The 19,772-nt window shown below is 41.7% G+C and overlaps 2 protein-coding genes across 2 annotated transcripts; both read left to right on the plus strand.

Annotated features, from left to right (window-relative positions):
• Positions 556 to 1,579, plus strand: LOC102173106 (olfactory receptor 51I2). The gene has a single exon (XM_005689808.2). It carries the CDS (start codon positions 625 to 627, stop codon positions 1,561 to 1,563), a length of 939 nt encoding a protein of 312 aa, XP_005689865.2. The 5' UTR covers positions 556 to 624; the 3' UTR covers positions 1,564 to 1,579.
• On the plus strand, positions 11,090 to 12,028 carry LOC102172828 (olfactory receptor 51I2-like). Its single transcript, XM_013969699.2, is given in 1 exon segment — positions 11,090 to 12,028. A coding segment is annotated over 1 exon segment (939 nt).

Consider the following 19,772-nt stretch of genomic DNA (forward strand, 5'->3'; position numbering starts at 1 on the left):
GCACAAATAAAAGGTTTCTTTGTTGCTTTTTTGCAGCAACTCTGCTAGTAAAAAGCTGATATCTACTGGCAGTCAACTTCATCGAAGTCTCACTGGCCCTTCTCCTCGCTAACCAAACATATATCATAATTCAGACTAGCTCTGGGGTGCGCTATCATTAATTAGTGACATGTCTGAATCAAACAACACTGTGAAGGAAAAATTTAAATACTTGTATAATTACTGATGAGTCATACTCCCAATGTCCTTTGTAATAGTTCTCTATGAAGTTTAATTAACCTATTCCCATTCAAAGATGTGATTAAAATTGTAGATACCATAGGGTGAACATTTTCTTTGTAACTAATTGACACATCTAAGCATTTGTCAATATTGTCCTTCTTTCATAAAACAGAGGGAATTTGTAGCCCAGCTTATGACTTGATGATCATAAAGTATGATGATAAGAAGTTTGCCTGTATTTTCTCAAAACAAGTGATTTCATGAATGCATCAGTTTAAACTGTGTAGACACCATCTGCTCTGTCTTTTACTCCCTGGTTCCTTCCCTTCCAGTAAGTGCAGCTCTCAGAAATCACTAAATCAGAAGGTCTACCCCTGAAAAGCTCTCTGGTTTCCTCCTGCCATGGGGTTGTTCAATATCACTCACCCTGCCTTTTTCCTTCTGACTGGTATCCCTGGCCTGGAGAGCTCTCAGTTCTGGCTAGCAGGACCCCTCTGTGTGATGTATGCTGTGGCTCTCGGGGGCAACACAGTGATCCTGCAGGCTGTGAGAGCGGAGCCCAGCCTGCATCAGCCCATGTGCTACTTCCTGTCTATGCTGTCTTTCAGTGACGTGGCCATGTCCGTGGCCACACTGCCTACTGTTCTCAGAACCTTCTGCCTCAATGCCCGCACCATTGATTTTGATGCCTGCCTAATCCAGATGTTCCTCATCCATTCCTTCTCCATGATGGAGTCAGGCATTCTGCTGGCCATGAGCTTTGACCGCTATGTGGCCATTTGTGATCCCTTGCGCTATGCCACTGTGCTCACTAATGAAGTCATCGCTGGAATGGGTTTAGCAGTGGCTTCTCGGAGCTTCATCACCCTCTTTCCTCTTCCCTTCCTCATCCAGAGGCTGCCTATCTGCAGATCCAATGTCCTTTCCCACTCCTACTGCCTTCACCCAGACATGATGAAGCTGGCCTGTGCTGACATCACAATCAATATCGTCTATGGACTCTTTGTTCTTATATCGACATTTGGCATGGACTTGTTATTTATCTTCCTCTCCTATGTGCTCATTCTGCACTCAGTCATGGCCATTGCCTCCCGTGAGGAACGCCTCAAAGCTCTCAACACATGTGTGTCACATATCTTGGCTGTACTAGCATTTTATGTACCAATGATTGGGGTCTCCATGGTGCACCGCTTTGGGAAAAATGTCCCACGCTACATACATGTCCTTTTGTCCAACATCTACCTGTTCGTGCCTCCTGTGCTCAACCCTCTCATTTATAGCGCCAAGACAAAGGAGATCCGTCGAGCCATTGTTCACATGTTCCACCACATCAAAATGTGACTTCCACGTTTGGCTTTAAAATATAATGATCACTAGTCCTAGACTATCATCCGCAGTGTCATTATTATCGTCATTGTTGATGTTGTTATCCTAGATATCATAATTATCATTACAAAGGTAGATATACTGGGGGGTGGGGTGAGTAAAAGATCAGGAAAGGAGATTCAAAACTTATAGGACAGAACAAATGCGCAACAAAACATCTAACAGAAATCAATTTCATTCATAGGAAGATAACTATGAGAGTCAATTGAGTGATTAGACAAAACTTTGCAGAGGAAGATTAAGCTAGGAATCATTTTCTATAATAATAACTATTACTAATATAATAATAATTGTAGTATCTGTTTCCTAAAAGTGCCAGATTCAGTTCTAAATTATTTTTGCATTAATTCATTTAATCTTTCTAACAATCTTATGAAGTATAGAGAATGGAATAAACTGTTCAAAGTAACTCACATAATGATCCAAGTGAGATTCAATACTAGTCTGTTTCCAATGTTTGTACCCAACTACTGCAAATACTGCCTCTCTAACTGACACCACTATTAACATTACAATTTCTTAAGGTATGCCAGACTGGGAAAGATAAATATCATATGATATTGCTTAAATGTGAACTCTAGAAAAAGATTTGCTGTTCATTGTTCAGTTACTAAGTCATGTCCTGCTTTTCGTAACCCCAAGGTCTCCCTGGCATGCTGCTAGAGTTTGCTCAAACTTGTGTCCTTTCAGTGGGTTATGCCATCCAACCATCTCATCTTCTGTCATCCCCTTCTCCTCCTGCCCTCTGTCTCTCACAGCATCAGGGTCTTTTCCAATGAGTCGGTTCTTCGCGTCAGGTGGCCAGACTATCAGAGCTTCCCCTTCAGCATCAGTCCCTCCAATGGATATTCAGGGTTGATTTCTTTTAGGACTGACTGGTTTGATGTTCTTGCTGTCCAAGGCACTCTCAAGAGTATTCTCCAGCGTTACAGCTCAAAAGTATCAATTCTTGAGTACACAGCCTTCTTTATTGTCCAACTCTCCCATCTGTACGTAACCAGTGGGAAAAACGTAGCTCTGACTACATGGGCCTTTGTCAGCAAAGCAATGTCTCTGCTTTTTAATAGGCTCTCTAGGTTTGTCACAGCTTTTCTTCCAAGGAATAAGTGTCTTCCAATTTCCAATAAATATCATCAACAAGTTTATAGTCTATAATTTATTTAGATATCAATAGCTTTTGTAAAAACTTATTTTAATAGCTTAAACAAATACAGCTTATCTCAGAAAATACACTTCTTTCTCCTCACAAGTCTGTTAATTAGGAAATTGGTCAACATTTATTAGTCAGAAATATTACATATACATTAGTGAATGAAATGGCAACCCGCTCCAGTATTCTTGCCTGGGAAATCCCATGGACAGAGAAGCCTGGTGGGCTATATAGTCCATGGAGTCATAAGAGTCAGACACGACTGACTAAACATCAGCAAAATTAAAACAAAGCAATACATATACAAATTTACGTACATACTCATATATAATGGATTATTTTTTTCTCTATTAAGAATATAAGGGCTTATCATTTTCAACCTCCTCAACAAATGTCTCTATAATCTATGGTCACTACAAACAGGCTATGTGTGTACACACCTGCACATGCCCCATAGGTCCCTAACCAAGCAAGAGCTGGAAAGCGAGTACTTTCGAACACTGAAAGAAATTACTATCACTATTTTGTTTGGTGATGCCTTACTTATTCAGAACTCAGATCAGCACATTTGTATTCAGCTGTTAGCACTGCTGAGGTTAAGAAACTCTGCTCTAATCAGAGATTTAAAAGAGTTATAAATTAGATGATTTAAATAAAGGTTTCTGAAGAGACTCATTGGAAAGAGCTAAATCTCCCGTCCCCCACCCCTCATACAAGAGGAAGGAATACAGAGGTGCATCCCACTGTACCTGAATGAAAGGAGAGTTTCCACAAGGTTTCTACTCAGAAATTATAGGTCCCCTGAGCTGTGGGGAGAAGGAGACACAGCAGACCAGTTCCTTATTACCCCTGGAAATTTAAATGGAGCAATGAAAGTTACCTTGCTGCTCTGATAGCAGGACTGAGTAGGAGACTATTGTAGTTTTGAGGTAGGACATTTGCTTCACACAGGAAGGCTGCCCATTTCCTGGGTGGCTACATGTTAGAGAGAGCAGGCATGGTGTGGTTGTAGATCCTGACTGGAAGAACGTAAAGGGGATCTGGGTTGTGGACGGAGTTAAAAGCAATCACATAAAAATGTATTAGTTAAAATTGATGTAGGAAATAGATGGACCCCTGGCCTGGACAATTGGTGTTTGTCAATTGGAGTACAATTGAAGCTTTGTTTCCGTCAGAGATTCCAAGGACAAAGCTAGTGGCAAAAGCTCAGCTTTGTTGGAGTGAAGAGATAACATGCAGAAGTTTCCTGAGATCAAGGAAACTTCCCTGACAGCAAACACGGGTACAGAAAGGAGGGGTTGCTGCCCCATGATACGTGATACCAAGACTCCCACAGGTCTGTGTGGTAGAATCCATCTTAGGAAAAAGTTGCACAAGCATATTGGGGAGGGTCCTAGGGCAAGACAGTTGTGAAAAAGAAAACAAGATAATTGGGCAAAGATAGACTAAGACTGGACTTCCCTGGTGGCTCAAGTGATTAAAAAAAAAAAAAAAAAAAAATCTGCCTGCAGTGCGGGAGACCCAGGTCCAATCCCTGGGTCAGGAAGATCCCCTGGAGAATGGAATGGCTACCCATTCCAGCATTCTTGAAAATTCTTCATGCCTGGGGAATTCCATGGACAGAGGAGCCTGGTAGACTACAGTTCATGGGGTCTCAGAGAGTCGGACATGACTGAGCGATTAACATTTTCATTTTTAAACAAAGACTTGGGAGAATTACCCTGTGTAAGTGATTTAAATCACCTCCTCATTATGGAGGACACTCACATCCTTTCTCTCTCGGTGTGTATTTTTGGCTTGATTTTGTCTTAAATAAGCAAACTATGTCTCTGTGTGCTCTCCCACATGTTATGCTTTATCTCTGATAATAAATGTTGTACTTATTTTTGCAGTTTTTGCTTCCTTGAGAAATTCATTTCTCACAAGAAGCAAGAGCCAGGGAAACTGTGTTTCTAGTCTTCAGCTGCTGGTGGACTAGCAGCTAGGATTCCTGGTTTTCATCCAGGCCACCCAGGTCCAATTTCTAGGCAGGGAACAAAGATTCAAGACTGCTTACTGCTATCACTTCAAGATCAAAGTCAAATGGAGAGGTAAAAGATGGAGAGAAATTTCTTTAAATAATTAATGAAAGCACCCAATGAAAGAATCAGCTTTAAGTATTATTTTAAGTATTTAACAAACCTAGGAAACATGATATCAGCTAACTGAATCATAATGAATTATGAATCTTGCCATTTCCCTTCTGGCTCCTTCCTGGGTGAGAAGTCAGGTACCATTGTTAGCAAGGGAAAGATAGCAGAAAAATAAAAGACTGTAATTCTGAACACTCGAAGATTCAACTACTACATGAGTCTGTTATTCGCTTAGAGGTCTCTGACTCTTTGTGACCCCATAGACTGTAGCCCACTAAGCTCCTCTGTCCATGAACTTTTCCAGGCAAGAATACTAGATAGGTAACCATTCTCTTCTTCAGGGGCTCTTCCCCACCCAGGCACTGAACCCCAGTCTCCCACATTGCAGGCAGATTCTTTACCATCTGAGCTATAGGGAAGCTATACATGAGTCTGGGTTGTCCAGATACTCACTAGAGGAAATTTTATCATCTGAATGTGACCAGAAACATTAAGGAACTTGTTTTTCATCTAGGAATAAAGGAAGAACTAGCATTTTCAATATATTTAAGAGGAAAAGAAAAGTGATCTTAATCATTTTTTATTATACCTTCTTTCTTGGGCTTGGTCAGCATATCACATAATTCTGGAATTTTTTAGAGGGTAATGAGCTCCTATCTTACATGCCTATCCAGCCTTCAGCAGATGGTGTCTTGGATTGGGTAAGAATCAGTCCGGCAGATTGTTGAGTTATTTTTCAGCTAAAAGAGTGTATGCTTTATTCTCAGTAGTCATTAAAGACCTCAAGAGAATAAAACCTTCTTGATGAGTTTTCAGACAAAAAGTCAGCATCACTGCTCTCTCGGGGCTTAGAATGAGATATAAAAGAGGCAAGCATGAATGCACTTTATAGGAGATAGAAGAATATGTTGTTCTGTGGGTGTCTCTCATCTGCCTGTCTTCTGGTGAGTTCTGAATCCAAATAGGGGGGAGACCCAGGTTCAATCTCTGGGTCAGAAAAATGCCCTGAAGAAGGGAATGGCTACCTACTCCAGTATTCTTGCCTAAAGAATCCCATAAACAGAGGAGCCTGGTGGGCTACAAGTCCATGGGGTTGCAAAGAGTCAGACAGGACTGAGCGACTAACACAACAACAAAGGGGTGAGCTAGCTGACTGTCCTGAAATGGTTTAACCTTGCCCCAAGTAAGGGTTAACTGGGAAAGGGATAGGGTAAGGAGAAGAGGGAGAGACTGAGGGGAGCTTATCAGATGTAGCATCTTAGCTGGGTGAGCAAAGCAGGTGGAAATGCCCCTGGACTTGAGGTTCTTGTCCTGGCACTGCCTCTAACTGATTGTGTAACTCTGGGTGATTCACTGTAGTTCTCCAGATTGTCACTTTCCAGAGGCAGCTTCCTTGGGATTAATATTTGCATGATTCACTAACATTGTTGCAAGTTGAGGAAGGAAAGCAGGACTCAGGGCACAAGAAAGGTTCAGAAAAACAGGAGCAAAGTGATCACTATCAATTCTACAACTCAGATAACGGCTGAGCCAGCACACATGGTCTAACTTTGCTTTCATCATATGAATTCTGAGACACAATATGTAAAATCACCAAGGAGATTAAGGAGTAAGAAAAATCAGTTAATGGTAAACTTTTGATGAGCCATGAACAGACAAGCATTTCTAACTTGTTATTATCCATCACATAGATGAAAAATTGTGGTCTTTACAAGACTCTCTAAATAACTCTCCAATCCCATCAGAACAACAGAGCCATAAAGGATACTATAAAATGTCCACAAAAATTGATATAAAGAAGAAAACACAGAGGTCTGGAGAGGGCTCACACAGCCAGAGCATGCCAGAGCACGGTAAAATCACAGGACTCCTGATGCTCAGCCCAAGACCTGTTTCCCTAAACCACTCTGGTTCCTATAAATCTTCAGTTGAAGAAAAGGTTCTGGGTTCCAACAGCAGAAGAAATAGAGTCCAGCATTGAATACAGGGTGTGTTTGTTTTTGTTTTTTTGTATCACTGTGAATCTCACGTGAATTGTCTCACGTGAATCTGCCTTTTGAAACTCTCTCTTCAAGGGTATCTGAGAAATCTCCACCCAGAAATATGTACCTCCTTTTTCTTTTCCAGTGTCCTCCCCAACACTTCATAATGCCTCAAAGGCATCAGTGCAATATTCGGTTCAATTCAGTCACTCAATCATGTCTGACTTTTGGGACCCCATGGACTGCAGTATGCCAGGCTTCCCTGTTTATCACCAACTCCCAGAGCTTGCTCAAACTCATGTCCATCGAGTCGGTGATGCCATCCAACCACCGCATCCTCTTCTGTCTCCTCCTGCCTTCAATCTTTCCCAGTATCAGGGTCTGGGTCTTTCCCAGTGAGTCAATTCTTCACATCAGGTGACCAAAGTATTGGAGTTTCAGCTTCAGCTTCAGTCCTTCCAATGAATATTCACGGCTGATTTCCTTTAGGACTGACTGATTTGATCTCCTTGCAGTCAAAGGGACTCTCAAGAGTCTTCTCCAACATCACAGTTCAAAAACATCAATTCTCCAGTGCTCAGTTTCTTTATAGTCCACTCCAGTATTCTTGGACTTTCTTTGTGGCTCAGCTGGTAAAGAAACTGCCTGCAATGTGGGAGACCTGGGTTCAATCCCTGGCTTGGGAAGATCCCCAGGAGAGGGAAAGGCTACTCACTCCAGTATTCTGGCCTGGAGAATTCCATGGACTGTATAGTCCATGGGGACGCAAAGAGTCAGTCATGACTGAGCGACTTTCGCTGTCACTTTCTCACATCAAAACATGACTGCTTAGAAAACCACAGCTTTGACTAGACTGACTTTTGTCTGCAAAGTAATGTCTCTGCTTTTTAATATGCTGTCTAGGTTGGTCATAGCTTTTCTTCCAAGGAGTAAGCATTTTTTTAATTCCATGGCTGCAGTCACCATCTGCAGCGATTTTGGAGCCCCCAAAAATAAAGTCTGACACTGTTTCCACTGTTTCCCCATCTATTTCCCATCAAGTGATGGGACTGGATGCCATGATCTTCGTTTTCTGAATGTTGAGCTTTAAGCCAACTTTTTCACTCTCCTGTTTGACTTTCATCAAGAGGCTTTTTAGTTCCTCTTCACTTTCTGCCATAAGGGTGGTGTCATCTGCACATCTGAGGTTATTGATATTTCTCTTGCCAATCTTGATTCCAGCTTGTGCTTCATCCAGCCTGGTATTTCTCACACAAGTGAAATAAGCAGGGTGACAATATACACAAGTACATCAAGGAGTACGTCATAGCTGTATATTGTCACCCTGCTTTTTAACTTATATGCAGAGTACAATATTAGAGTCTTACATATCTTTACTTGAGGTTTTATCAGCTACTTGCATACTCTGTGAGGCAAGCTCACCTCATTGAACCTTCAGTCAGTCAGTTCAGTCACTCAGTCATGTCCAATCCTTTGAGACCCCATGGACTAACACATCAGGCTTCCCTGTCCATCATCATCAGTGAGCCTTAATTTCCACTTCTGCCAAGAATTAATGAGTAAATAGCTGTAAATTTCCTTGCAGAGTATCTGGCACATAGCATATGCTCCATAAACACTGGTTTTTCTCTCACTACATTTTTTGTCTTTGCCTGCATCTACACCACCCACAAATTCAGTGGCTGCTGGATATAGTAAACAATGGGATCGTGGGACAGTCAGGAAGCGTTTTTCCCATAAACAGTAGAGCTAGGATAGCCAGACCCAGAATGGCTTTGTCTCTGCCCTGCACAAAATAAGCCTGTTTTCTTCTCCTTTTCTTTCTTTACATTAGCTCAGTTCTTGACTTTTTTTCTGATTACCTTCTATAAGGCTGCATAGGAAGCATGAGAATTTTAGTCATAGGACAGAAAAAAGATATGGAGAAATTTAATCATTTCCATATCCAAAGGAATCACAGTTCTGAAGGGGAGATGAGCATGCATGGACTGATCCCTAAGACCAGAGGGATATAACCAACCACATAGAAAAGTGGCCCCTAACATTCTGGGAACCACAGGAAGGTCTGAGTTCTAGCCTGCCAGAGAAAATTCAGGAGTTTTTCCCAAGGTGTTAATACTGCATTACAAACTATCCCAGCATCTCTGTGACTTTCAGGTACGTTCAGTTCAGCTCAGTTCAGTTCAGTCACTCAGTCGTGTCCGACTCTTTGTGACCCCATGAATCACAGCACGCCAGGCCTCCCTGTCCATCACCATCTCCCGGAGTTCACTCAGACTCACATCCATTGAGTCCGTGATGCCATCCAGCCATCTCATCCTCGGTCGTCCCCTTCTCCTCCTGCCCCCAATCCCTCCCAGCATCAGAGTCTTTTCCAATGAGTCAACTCTTCACATGAGGTGGCCAAAGTACTGGAGTTTCAGCTTTAGCATCATTCCTTCCAAAGAAATCCCAGGGTTGATCTCCTTCAGAATGGACTGGTTGGATCTCCTTGCAGTCGAAGGGACCCTCAAGAGTCTTCTCCAACACCACAGCTCAAAAGCATCAATTCTTTGGCGCCCAGCCTTCTTCACAGTCCAACTCTCACATCCATACATGACCACAGGAAAAACCATAGCCTTGACTAGACGGACCTTAGTCGGCAAAGTAATGTCTCTGTTTTTGAATATACTATCTAGGTTGCTCATAACTTTTCTTCCAAGGAGTAAGCATCGTTTAATTTCTGGTACCCAGGGCTCCCTTTTTCCTCCATTCTCATCAGAAAGGACACTGCCATTACTTTCTGGCCTTGTTTTGCTAGAGGCTAGAGAGGAAGGTAAAGGGAAAATAGTAGCAGGTATTTCTGGAGCTCCTCCCCCAAAGAAGGACGCCTTAGAAGCCTGAAACATGCCCACCAGGTGAAAAGGCTTCTAACTTTCTTTCTTCATCCATCATGAAATAATGAACCTGGAAGAGTTTTGAAAACATGAGAATAAAGATAAATAAAAAAATAATTACTGTTACAGAGAAGTAGTTGTGGGTTAGTCTCTAGGAATTGGGTAAGTAATACATAAATGCTACTGTAAGAAAAATTGTGAGTAAATGCAATGCCTGAGAGTAAAAAGAGAGCCTAGGTGGATTAGGGGATGAACATCAGTGGGTAAGAAGGAGTAAATGAGCAGGTAGGTCAAAACATTTGTTGTATGAGTATACAAATCTACAAATACACCTGAATGTTTATTCAGGTATTAATACTGCATGTATGTCAACATGGACTGAAGCAATGAGCCTGAGAGGGTATGTGCATTAAAAATTATAAAGATCAAGAGGGAGTATTAAACATATATTAGTATAAGAAGAGTAAGTTGGTGAGAGAAAGAGAGGTATGAATGTTTTTATTGAGTATGAAGGGGATCCACTATGAGACTGTTTTGAAAGTACAGGAATGTGTCTATGAGAATAAGCATATTTTAAGAGCATATATGACCAAGAGTGTGGAAAATTTCTGTTTGGAACAATGCTTTCGCAAAGACTGAATGACACCATACCTGTAGCAGATTTAGGGAAGAATTCATTATTTTTCCAAAAACCAGAACTGCATGGTGCCTTTGCACAAACAAACGGTTACTTTGTTGATCTTTTGCAGCAATTCTGCCTCCTGTAAAGAGGCAATCCTTTTCATCCAGGTCCCACTGCCTCTTCCCCTTTCTCAGCAAACATACTTTATAGTTCAAAGTATCTCTGGGGAGTGCTTTCATTACTCAGTGACATGTCTGAATTAAATAAAATTTTCAAGGGACAATGTAAATACTTCAAAAAGCTACTGATAAATCAAACCCTCACTGTTCTTTTATAATATCTATGAATTCTGGTTAACATAATTTCATTCAACGATTCTTTTAAAGCACATGAAAATTGTGGATAAAACTATATAGGTTTGATTTAAAGATAGCAAACTAATTGATACATTTAAACATTTGTCAATATCTTCCTTATTCCATAAAACAGAGAGAAACAGTAGCTTAGCCTATGACTTGATGATCATAAAGTATGAAGAAAAGAAGTTTGCCTGTATTTTCTCAAAACAAGTGATTTCATGAATGCATCAGTTTAAACTGTGTAGACACCATCTGCTCTGTCTTTTACTCCCTGGTTCCTTCCCTTCCAGTAAGTGCAGCTCTCAGAAATCACTAAATCAGAAGGTCTACCCCTGAAAAGCTCTCTGGTTTCCTCCTGCCATGGGGTTGTTCAATATCACTCACCCTGCCTTTTTCCTTCTGACTGGTATCCCTGGCCTGGAGAGCTCTCAGTTCTGGCTAGCAGGACCCCTCTGTGTGATGTATGCTGTGGCTCTCGGGGGCAACACAGTGATCCTGCAGGCTGTGAGAGCGGAGCCCAGCCTGCATCAGCCCATGTGCTACTTCCTGTCCATGCTGTCTTTCAGCGACGTGGCCATGTCCGTGGCCACACTGCCTACTGTTCTCAGAACCTTCTGCCTCAATGCCCGCACCATTGATTTTGATGCCTGCCTAATCCAGATGTTCCTCATCCATTCCTTCTCCATGATGGAGTCAGGCATTCTGCTGGCCATGAGCTTTGACCGCTATGTGGCCATTTGTGATCCCTTGCGCTATGCCACTATGCTCACTAACGAAGTCATCGCTGGAATGGGTTTAGCTGTGACTGCTCGGAGCTTTATCATCCTCTTTCCTCTTCCCTTTCTTTTCAAGAGGCTTCCTATCTGAAGATCTAATGTCCTTTCTCACTCCTACTGCCTTCACCCAGACATGATGAAGCTGGCCTGTGCTGACATCACTATCAACAGCATCTATGGATTCTTTGTTCTTATGTCCACGTTTGGCATGGACTTGTTATTTATCTTCCTCTCCTATGTGCTCATTCTGCACTCAGTCATGGCCATTGCCTCCCATGAGGAACGCCTCAAAGCTCTCAACACATGTGTGTCACATATCTTGGCTGTACTAGCATTTTATGTACCAATGATTGGGGTCTCCATGGTGCACCGCTTTGGGAAGCATGTCCCACGCTACCTACATGTCCTTTTGTCCAACATCTACCTGTTCGTGCCTCCTGTGCTCAACCCTCTCATTTATAGCGCCAAGACAAAGGAGATCCGTCGAGCCATCGTTTGCATGTTTCACCGCATCAAAATGTGACTTTGACATTTGGTTTTAAAATTTGATGCTTATTGTAGTCATAGACTGTCATCTATGGTGCCATCAACATTACCAAGAATACAATAGATGTGTGTACTGCGGGGGAAGTATAATATCAGGAATGAAGCAGCAAATCTTATAACACAAAACAAATGAACAGTGCAGTCGGCAGACATTAATGGTGTCCATAGAAACATGAATATTAGAGGCAACCGAATGATTAGACAAAACTGTACCAAGGGGATTGATCTAAGGTAGAAATAATTTTCTATAATGACACATATTACTAATATAATTCTAATTAATACATTGAGTCCTAAAAAGTGCCAGGTTCTGTTCTAAATTATTTTTGTTGAAATTCATTTAATCTTTGTAACAATCTTATGACATATATACAATTAAGTAAATTGTTCAGAGTAACACAGATAATATGGGATCCAGATGAGCTTCAATACTGGTTTGTCTACAGTATTTGTACTCAACCATACAACTACTTTTCACAGCTATTTGTAAGGCCTCCTCAGAGAGCCATTTTGCTTTTTTTGTTTGTTTTTGCATTTCTTTTTCTTGGGGATGGTCGTGCTCCCTGTCTCCTGTACAATGTCACGAACCTCCATCCATAGTTCATCAGACACTCTATCAGATCTAGTCCCTTAAATCTATTTCTCACTTCCACTGTATAGTGGCTCAGAGGTTAAAGCGTTTGCCTGCAATGCGGGAGACCCGGGCTCGATCCCTGGGTCGGGAAGATCCCCTGGAGAAGGAAATGGCAACCCACTCCAGTACTCTTGCCTGGAGAATCCCATGGAGGGAGGAGCCTGGTAGGCTACAGTCCATGGGGTTGCAAAGAGTCAGACACGACTGAGCAACAAACTATTACTAACTACTACTATATAGTCATAAGGGATTTGATTTAGGTCATACCTGAATGGTCTAGTGGTTTTCCCCACTTTCTTCAATTTAAGTATGAATTTGGCAATAAGAAGTTCATGATCTGAGCCACAGTCTGCTCCCCGTCTTGTTTTTGCTGACTATATAGAGCTTCTCCATCTTCGGCTGCAAAGAATATAATCAATCTGCTTTTGGTGTTGACCATCTGGTGATGTCCATGTGTAGAGTCTTCTCCTATGTTGTTGGAAGAGGGTGTTTGCTATGACCAGTGCGTTCTCTTGGCAGAACTCTGTTAGTCTTTGCCCTGCTTCATTCTGAGCTTCAAGGCCAAATTTGTTTGTTACTCCAAGTGTTTCCTGAATTTCTACTTTTGCATTCCAGTCCCCTGTAATGAAAAGGACATCTTTTGGGGGTGTTAGTTCTAAAAGGTCTTATAGGTCTTCATAGAACTGTTCAACTTCAGCTTCTTCAGCGTTACTGGTGGGGGCATAGACTTGGATTACCGTGAGATTGAATGGTTTGCCTTGGAAATGAACAGAGATCATTCTGTCATTTTTGAGATTGCATCCAAGTACTGCATTTTGGACTCTTTTGTTGATTATGATGGCTACTCCATTTCTTCTAAGGGATTCCTGCCCACAGTAGTGGATATAATGGTCATCTGAGTTAAATCCCAGTCCATTTTAGTTCATTGATTCCTAGAATGTCAACATTCACTTTTGCCATCTCCTGTTTGACCACTTCCAATTTGCCTTGATTCATGGACCTAACATTCCAGGTTCCTATGAAATATTGCTCTTTACAGCATCGGATCTTGCTTCTATCACCAGTCCCATTCACAACTGGGTGTTGTTTTTGCTTTGGCTCCATCCTTTCATTCTTTCTGGGGTTATTTCTCCACTGATGTCCAGTAGCATATTGGGCACCTACTGACCTGGGGAGTTCATCTCTCAATGTCCTATCTTTTTGCCTTTTCATACTGTTCATGGGGTTCTCGAGGCAAGAATACTGCAGTGGCTTGCCATTCCCTTCTCCAGTGGACCACATTCTGTCAGACCTCTCCACCATGACCCATCCGTCATGGGTGGCCCCACATGGCATGGCTTAGTTTCATTAAGTTAGACAAGGCTGTAGTCCATGTTTTCAGATTGGCTAGTTGTCTGGAATTGTGGTTTCAGTCTGTCTGCCCTCTGATGCCCTCTCTCAGCACCTACCGTCTTACCTGGGTTTCTCTTACCTTGGATGTGAGGTATCTCTTCATGGCTGCTCCAGCAAAGCGCATCCACTGCTCCTTACCTTGGACGTGGGGTAGCTCCTCTCAGCTGTGCTCATGCTTCATCGCAGCCGCAGCACTCGTGCACTGTCGTCACAGCCACAAATAACTGTGAAAAGCAGAGAAGTGAAAAGCAAAGGAGAAAAGGAAAGTAACCCATTTGAACTCAAAGTTCCAAAGAATAGCAAGGAGAGATAAGAAAGCCTTCCTCAGCAATCAATGCAAAGAAATTAAGGAAAACAATAGAATGGGAAAGACTGGAGATCTCTTCAAGAAAACTAGAGATACTGCCGGGGTCCAGCCCCGGTGGATCCAGGGAGATTCGAAGATGAGATGGAGTCAGCGTCCTAGGAAAAAACGTATTTAATTACAGATATAGAGAAAGATTAGAAACGGATAGTATAGTAGGAAAAATTAGTGGAGAAAAAGAGGCTGAATAACTTGGTTTACGTGGAATACCAATCACCACCTACATAGGCCACAGGCGTCTTTCCGTTCTCCCGAAGAAGAGGAGGCACTGAGGTCTCCCTGGTCCGATCTTAGAAGCCCAGGCAAAATTAGCAGGCTTGGTGAGTACCCACATTCCAGATGGGAATTCAGCCAGAAAAATGGGGAGCAAGAAAGAAACAACACGGGGGAATCAGTCTTTCCAGAAACTGATCCGAATTTTTTATTTTTAGGTTTGCTTATATACCTTTTGTTACACATAGGGATGAATACAGAGTCACATGGGGGTCAGCAGTCCTGACCTTTATCAAAATCAGGTGCTTCACATAAATGTATAAAAAAAAGGTCTTAGGGGTTTTACATCATCTTCTGGCCATGAGGCCTGCTGACATTTTATGATCCTCTCTTTCTGATAACCAAAAAACTTATTTTTTCCAAGGGTGTTTATTCTTAAACCAGGCACCACCCTCTGAAGGTAGCAGATAAATTTGCATTCCTATAGGGTGAGGGTGTAAAGGGTTACAATCAAGAAAGGAATTTATTTAACCTAAGGTTAACATGATCAATCTTAAAGGTTAATACTTACTTCTCCTATATGCTAGTTATATTTATTATAAGGGCAGGGAATATGGAGATTTAGCAGCAAACATCAGCCCAACAAATGAAAACCCTTCACCAACGTTCCCCTTAAGATCTATATAGTCTTAAGATAGTGATAAAGTTACATTTTTACATAGCAAGGACACTGATTTATAACAAAGTATAGTGATCTATATCAACAGAGAAAATTCATTAACTCAAAAAGTCTAGTATTGCTAACATCAAAAACTGCTATTTTCCTTTTCTATATTCCAAATACATTGATTAATATATTCCCAGGTGCCTAAGGATATGGAGGCCTGGTGGCAATCATTGACTCAACAATGAGAAAAGCCCTATGCTAATTAAGACTTTCAAAATACTCCAAACTCTCTGTGCTGTTTATGGTTGAGAGGTTGTCACACAAGCTAGTCTGTCAGCAGAAAGGTTTTACCTGAGACACCCTTGTCACACCCAGGGCAGAGAATTAGCAGCAATTATTGGCACAACAAATGAAAAACCCTTCACCAATATAATTCCTAACCAACCCACTATACTAATGATTTCTAACTTTCCAAAATAATTTGCCTTTAGTAAGTCTAGAACATCTCATGCTTCTCACGGTTGGGAGGCTGTAAACAATTACATGTGGCCTGACGAACCTATACAGGCAGGCTAGATAACCTTCAGAGGAGTTTGTAAGTTGAAACACTCTTGTCACGCCCAGGAATTTTTATTGATTTCGAGCTGCACGTTTACTCCTTCTCTGAGAGAACAGGTGGGGAACAGCCCCTCGTAAAGTCAGAGGTGTAGGTGAGAGCATGAAACAGTAAAGTACGTAGACTCTGGTTTTGTGGGTAGATGCTTGGGAACAGGGGGTTTCCTGAGACTTGATTACGCCTTTGCATATGCCGAAGCCTCCTTCCTCATGACCTTTGCCATGGGCGGAGTTCCTCACACTGGCTCCTGGAAAGATACCAAGGGAATATTTCATGCAAAGATGGGCTCAATAAAGGACAGAAATGGTATGGACCTAACAGAAGCAGAAGATATTAAGAAGAGGTGGCAAGAATACACAGAAGAACTGTACAAAATGAATCTTCACGACCCAGATAACCACGAGAGTGTGATCACTCCCACTCACCCAGAGCAGACATCCTGGAATGTGAAGTCAAGTGGGCCTCAGAAAGCATCACTATGAACAAAGCTAGTGGAGGGGATGGAATTCCAGTTGAGCTATTTCAAATTCTAAAAGATGGTGCTGTGAAAGTGCTGCACTCACTATGCCAGCAAATTTGGAAAACTCATCAGTGGCCACAGGCCTGGGAAATGTCAGTTTTCATTCCAATCCTAAAGAAAGGTAATGCCAAAGAATACTCAAACTACCGCACAATTGCACTCATCTCACACACTAGTAAAATAATGCTCAAAATTCTCCAAGCCAGGCTGCAGCAATAAGTGAACCGTGAACTTCCAGATGTTCACGCTGGTTTTAGACAAGACAGAGGAACCAGAAATCAAATTGCCAACATCCACTGGATCATCAAAAAAGCAACAGAGTTACAGAAAAACATCTACTTCTGGCTTTATTGACTATGCCAAAGCCTTTGACTGTGTGGATCACAATAAACTGTGGAAAATTCTGAAAGAGATGGGAATACCAGACCACCTGACCTGCCTCTTGAGAAACTTATATGCAGGTCAGGAAACAACAGTTAGAACTGGACATGGAACAACAGACTGGTTCCAAATAGGAAAAGGAGTACATCAAGGCTGTATATTGTCACCCTGCTTATTAAACTTATATGAAGAGTACATCAATAGAAATGCTCGGCTGGAGGAATCACAAGCTGGAATCAAGATTGCTGGGAGAAATATCAATAACTTCAGATATGCAGATGACACCATCTTTATGGCAGAAAGTGAAGAAGAACTAAAAAGCCTCTTGATGAAAGTGAAAGAGGAGAGTGAAAAAGTTGGCTTAAACCTCAACATTCAGAAATCTAAGACCATAGCATCCAGTCCCATCACTTCATGGCAAATAGATGGGGAAACAGTGGCTGACTTTATATTTCTTGACTCCAAAAGCACTGTGGATTGTGATTGCAGCCATGAAATTAAAAGAGGCTTGCTCCTTGGAAGGAAAGTTATGACCAACCTAGGCAGCATATTCAAAAGCAGAAACATTGCTTTGCAAACAAAGGTCCGTCTAGTCAAGGCTATGGTTTTTCCAGTGGTCATGTATGGATGTGAGAGTTGGATTATAAAGAAAGCTGAGCACCGAAGAATTGATGTTTTTGAACTGTGGTGTTGGAGAAGACTCTTGAGAGTCCCTTGGACTGCAAGGAGATCCAACCAGTCCATTCTAAAGGAGATCAGTCCTGGGTGTTCATTGGAAGGTCTGATGCTGAAGCTGAAACTCCAATACTTTGGCCACCTGATGCAGAGAGCTGACTCATTTGAAAAGACCCTGATGCTGGGAAAGATTGAGGGCAGAAGGACAAGGGGACGACAAAGGATGAGATGGTTTGATGGCATCACCGACTCAATGGACATGGATTTGGGTGGACTCCAGGAGTTGGTGATGGACAGGGAGGCCTGGTGTACTGAGGTTCATGGGGTCACAAAGAGTCAGACATGACTGAATGACTGAAGTGAACTGAACTGATACAAATACTGCCTCTCTAATTGGCATCACTATTAACATTGCAACTTTCATCACCATTGTCCTCTTCAAATGATCATGAGTTGTTTTAACTTCAAAAAGTGAGATTTGATTTATTTTCAGAACTTGCCATAAGATGTATGTGTATGACTCAGGAAAAATGATAAAGATTGACTTCAAAAAAGAAACCCCAGATTCCTCTCTGCTTCTTTTATATGTCTACCATTCAATTCCCCCCCAACAAGGAAAATAATGTTTAATATCTAAGCCATAACTTTTTTTAGAAAATTTTACTAAGTGTATAATTTTTATTTCTCTTACTTTCTTGGATTTTTTTTAATTGAAATATATTTGATTTACCCTATTATTTAAGTTTCAGTTGTACAGCATATTGATTCACAATTTTTTAAAGATTATATATTTCTTCCACATAATGACATATCAGAAATTATTTCTTCTAGAATTTCTAGCTCCAAAATTTCTAGCATAGGCAGAATAGAGTTTTTATAATTTATACACTAGAAAATATTTTTGGAACTTCTCTCATACAACGGTATCATCTGCATATCTGAGATTGTTGGTATTTCTCCTGGAAATCTTGATTCCAGCTTGTGTTTCATCCAGCCTGGTACTTCACATGATGTACTCTGCAAATAAGTTAAATAAGCATGGTAACAATAAACAGCCTTGATATACACCTTTCCCAATTTTAAACCAGTCCGTTGTTCTGTTTCTTTTTGACCTGCATACAGGTTTCTCAGAAGGCATGTAAGGTAGTCTGGTATTTCCATCTCTTTAAGAATGTTCCACATTTTGTTGTGATCCACACAATCAAAGGCTAGTCAATGAAGCAGAAGTAAATGTTTTTTCTGGAATTCTCTTGCTTTTTCTATGATCCAACGGATGTTGGCAATTTGATCTCTAGTTCCTCTGCCTTTTCTAACTATAGCTTGTACATCTGGAAGTTCTTGGTTGACGTACTGCTGAAGCATAGCTTGAAGGATTTTGAGTGTTACCTTGCTAGCATGTGAAATGAGCATAATTGTGTGGTAGTTTGAACATTCTTTGACATTGCCCTTCTTTGGGACTGGAATGCAAACTGACCTTTTCTAGTCCTGAGGCCACTGCTGAGTTTTCTAAATTTGCTGGCATATAGAGTGTAGCACTTTACCAGCATCATTTTTTAGAATTTTAAATAGCTCAGCTAGACTCTTGTTTGCAGGGAATAAGGAAAAATGAATTTTTAGGCTTCATCTCCTCTTATGAGGATGGTGTCACCATACGAATAGCATATGACCACAACCTCAGCTTCCATCCTGAGAAGACCCACAATAAGCCCTGCTATTTGTCCTTATGTAAAAATTCCCTTTCATCTCTTTTTTTTTAAAACAAGATTTTCTTTTAATTCAGCTATTTCTTTCCTATTGAAAATACTTGGATTCCAGCCAAATAGAAAAGAGAAAATGAATTCTTATACTCTTTTTATTGGGGCCTGTTAGGTCTGCCTCTGAGAAAATTAAATACTGAATATGATGCAGCTAAACTGGTGAGTGTAAGGCCGGACCCCAGGGGCCATGATGGGCCGCCCCTCCTCACCCTCCCACCGGCAGCGGGGGAAGTCCCTAAGGGAAGGAGCCTCCCAGATCCCGGGGACCAATGACAGCACACTTCGCCAGCTAAAGCCGCCCCTCCCCAGCCACATAGAAGGACCTGTCAGCCCGCCACGCCTCGGCCTGACGACCTATCCAAACCCCCATTCATCTAGCCTGACCATCCCTCGCAGCAAACATATAAAAGCAACCCCCAACACAGACTGCCTCGACCTGCCTCCTTCGAGTCCAGGAACCCCGCCCAGTAGCGCTTTGCCATTAAAAAGCCTGTTAGACACT

Source organism: Capra hircus, chromosome 15, assembly GCF_001704415.2.
Source record: "Capra hircus breed San Clemente chromosome 15, ASM170441v1, whole genome shotgun sequence".
Taxonomy (NCBI): domain Eukaryota; kingdom Metazoa; phylum Chordata; class Mammalia; order Artiodactyla; family Bovidae; genus Capra; species Capra hircus.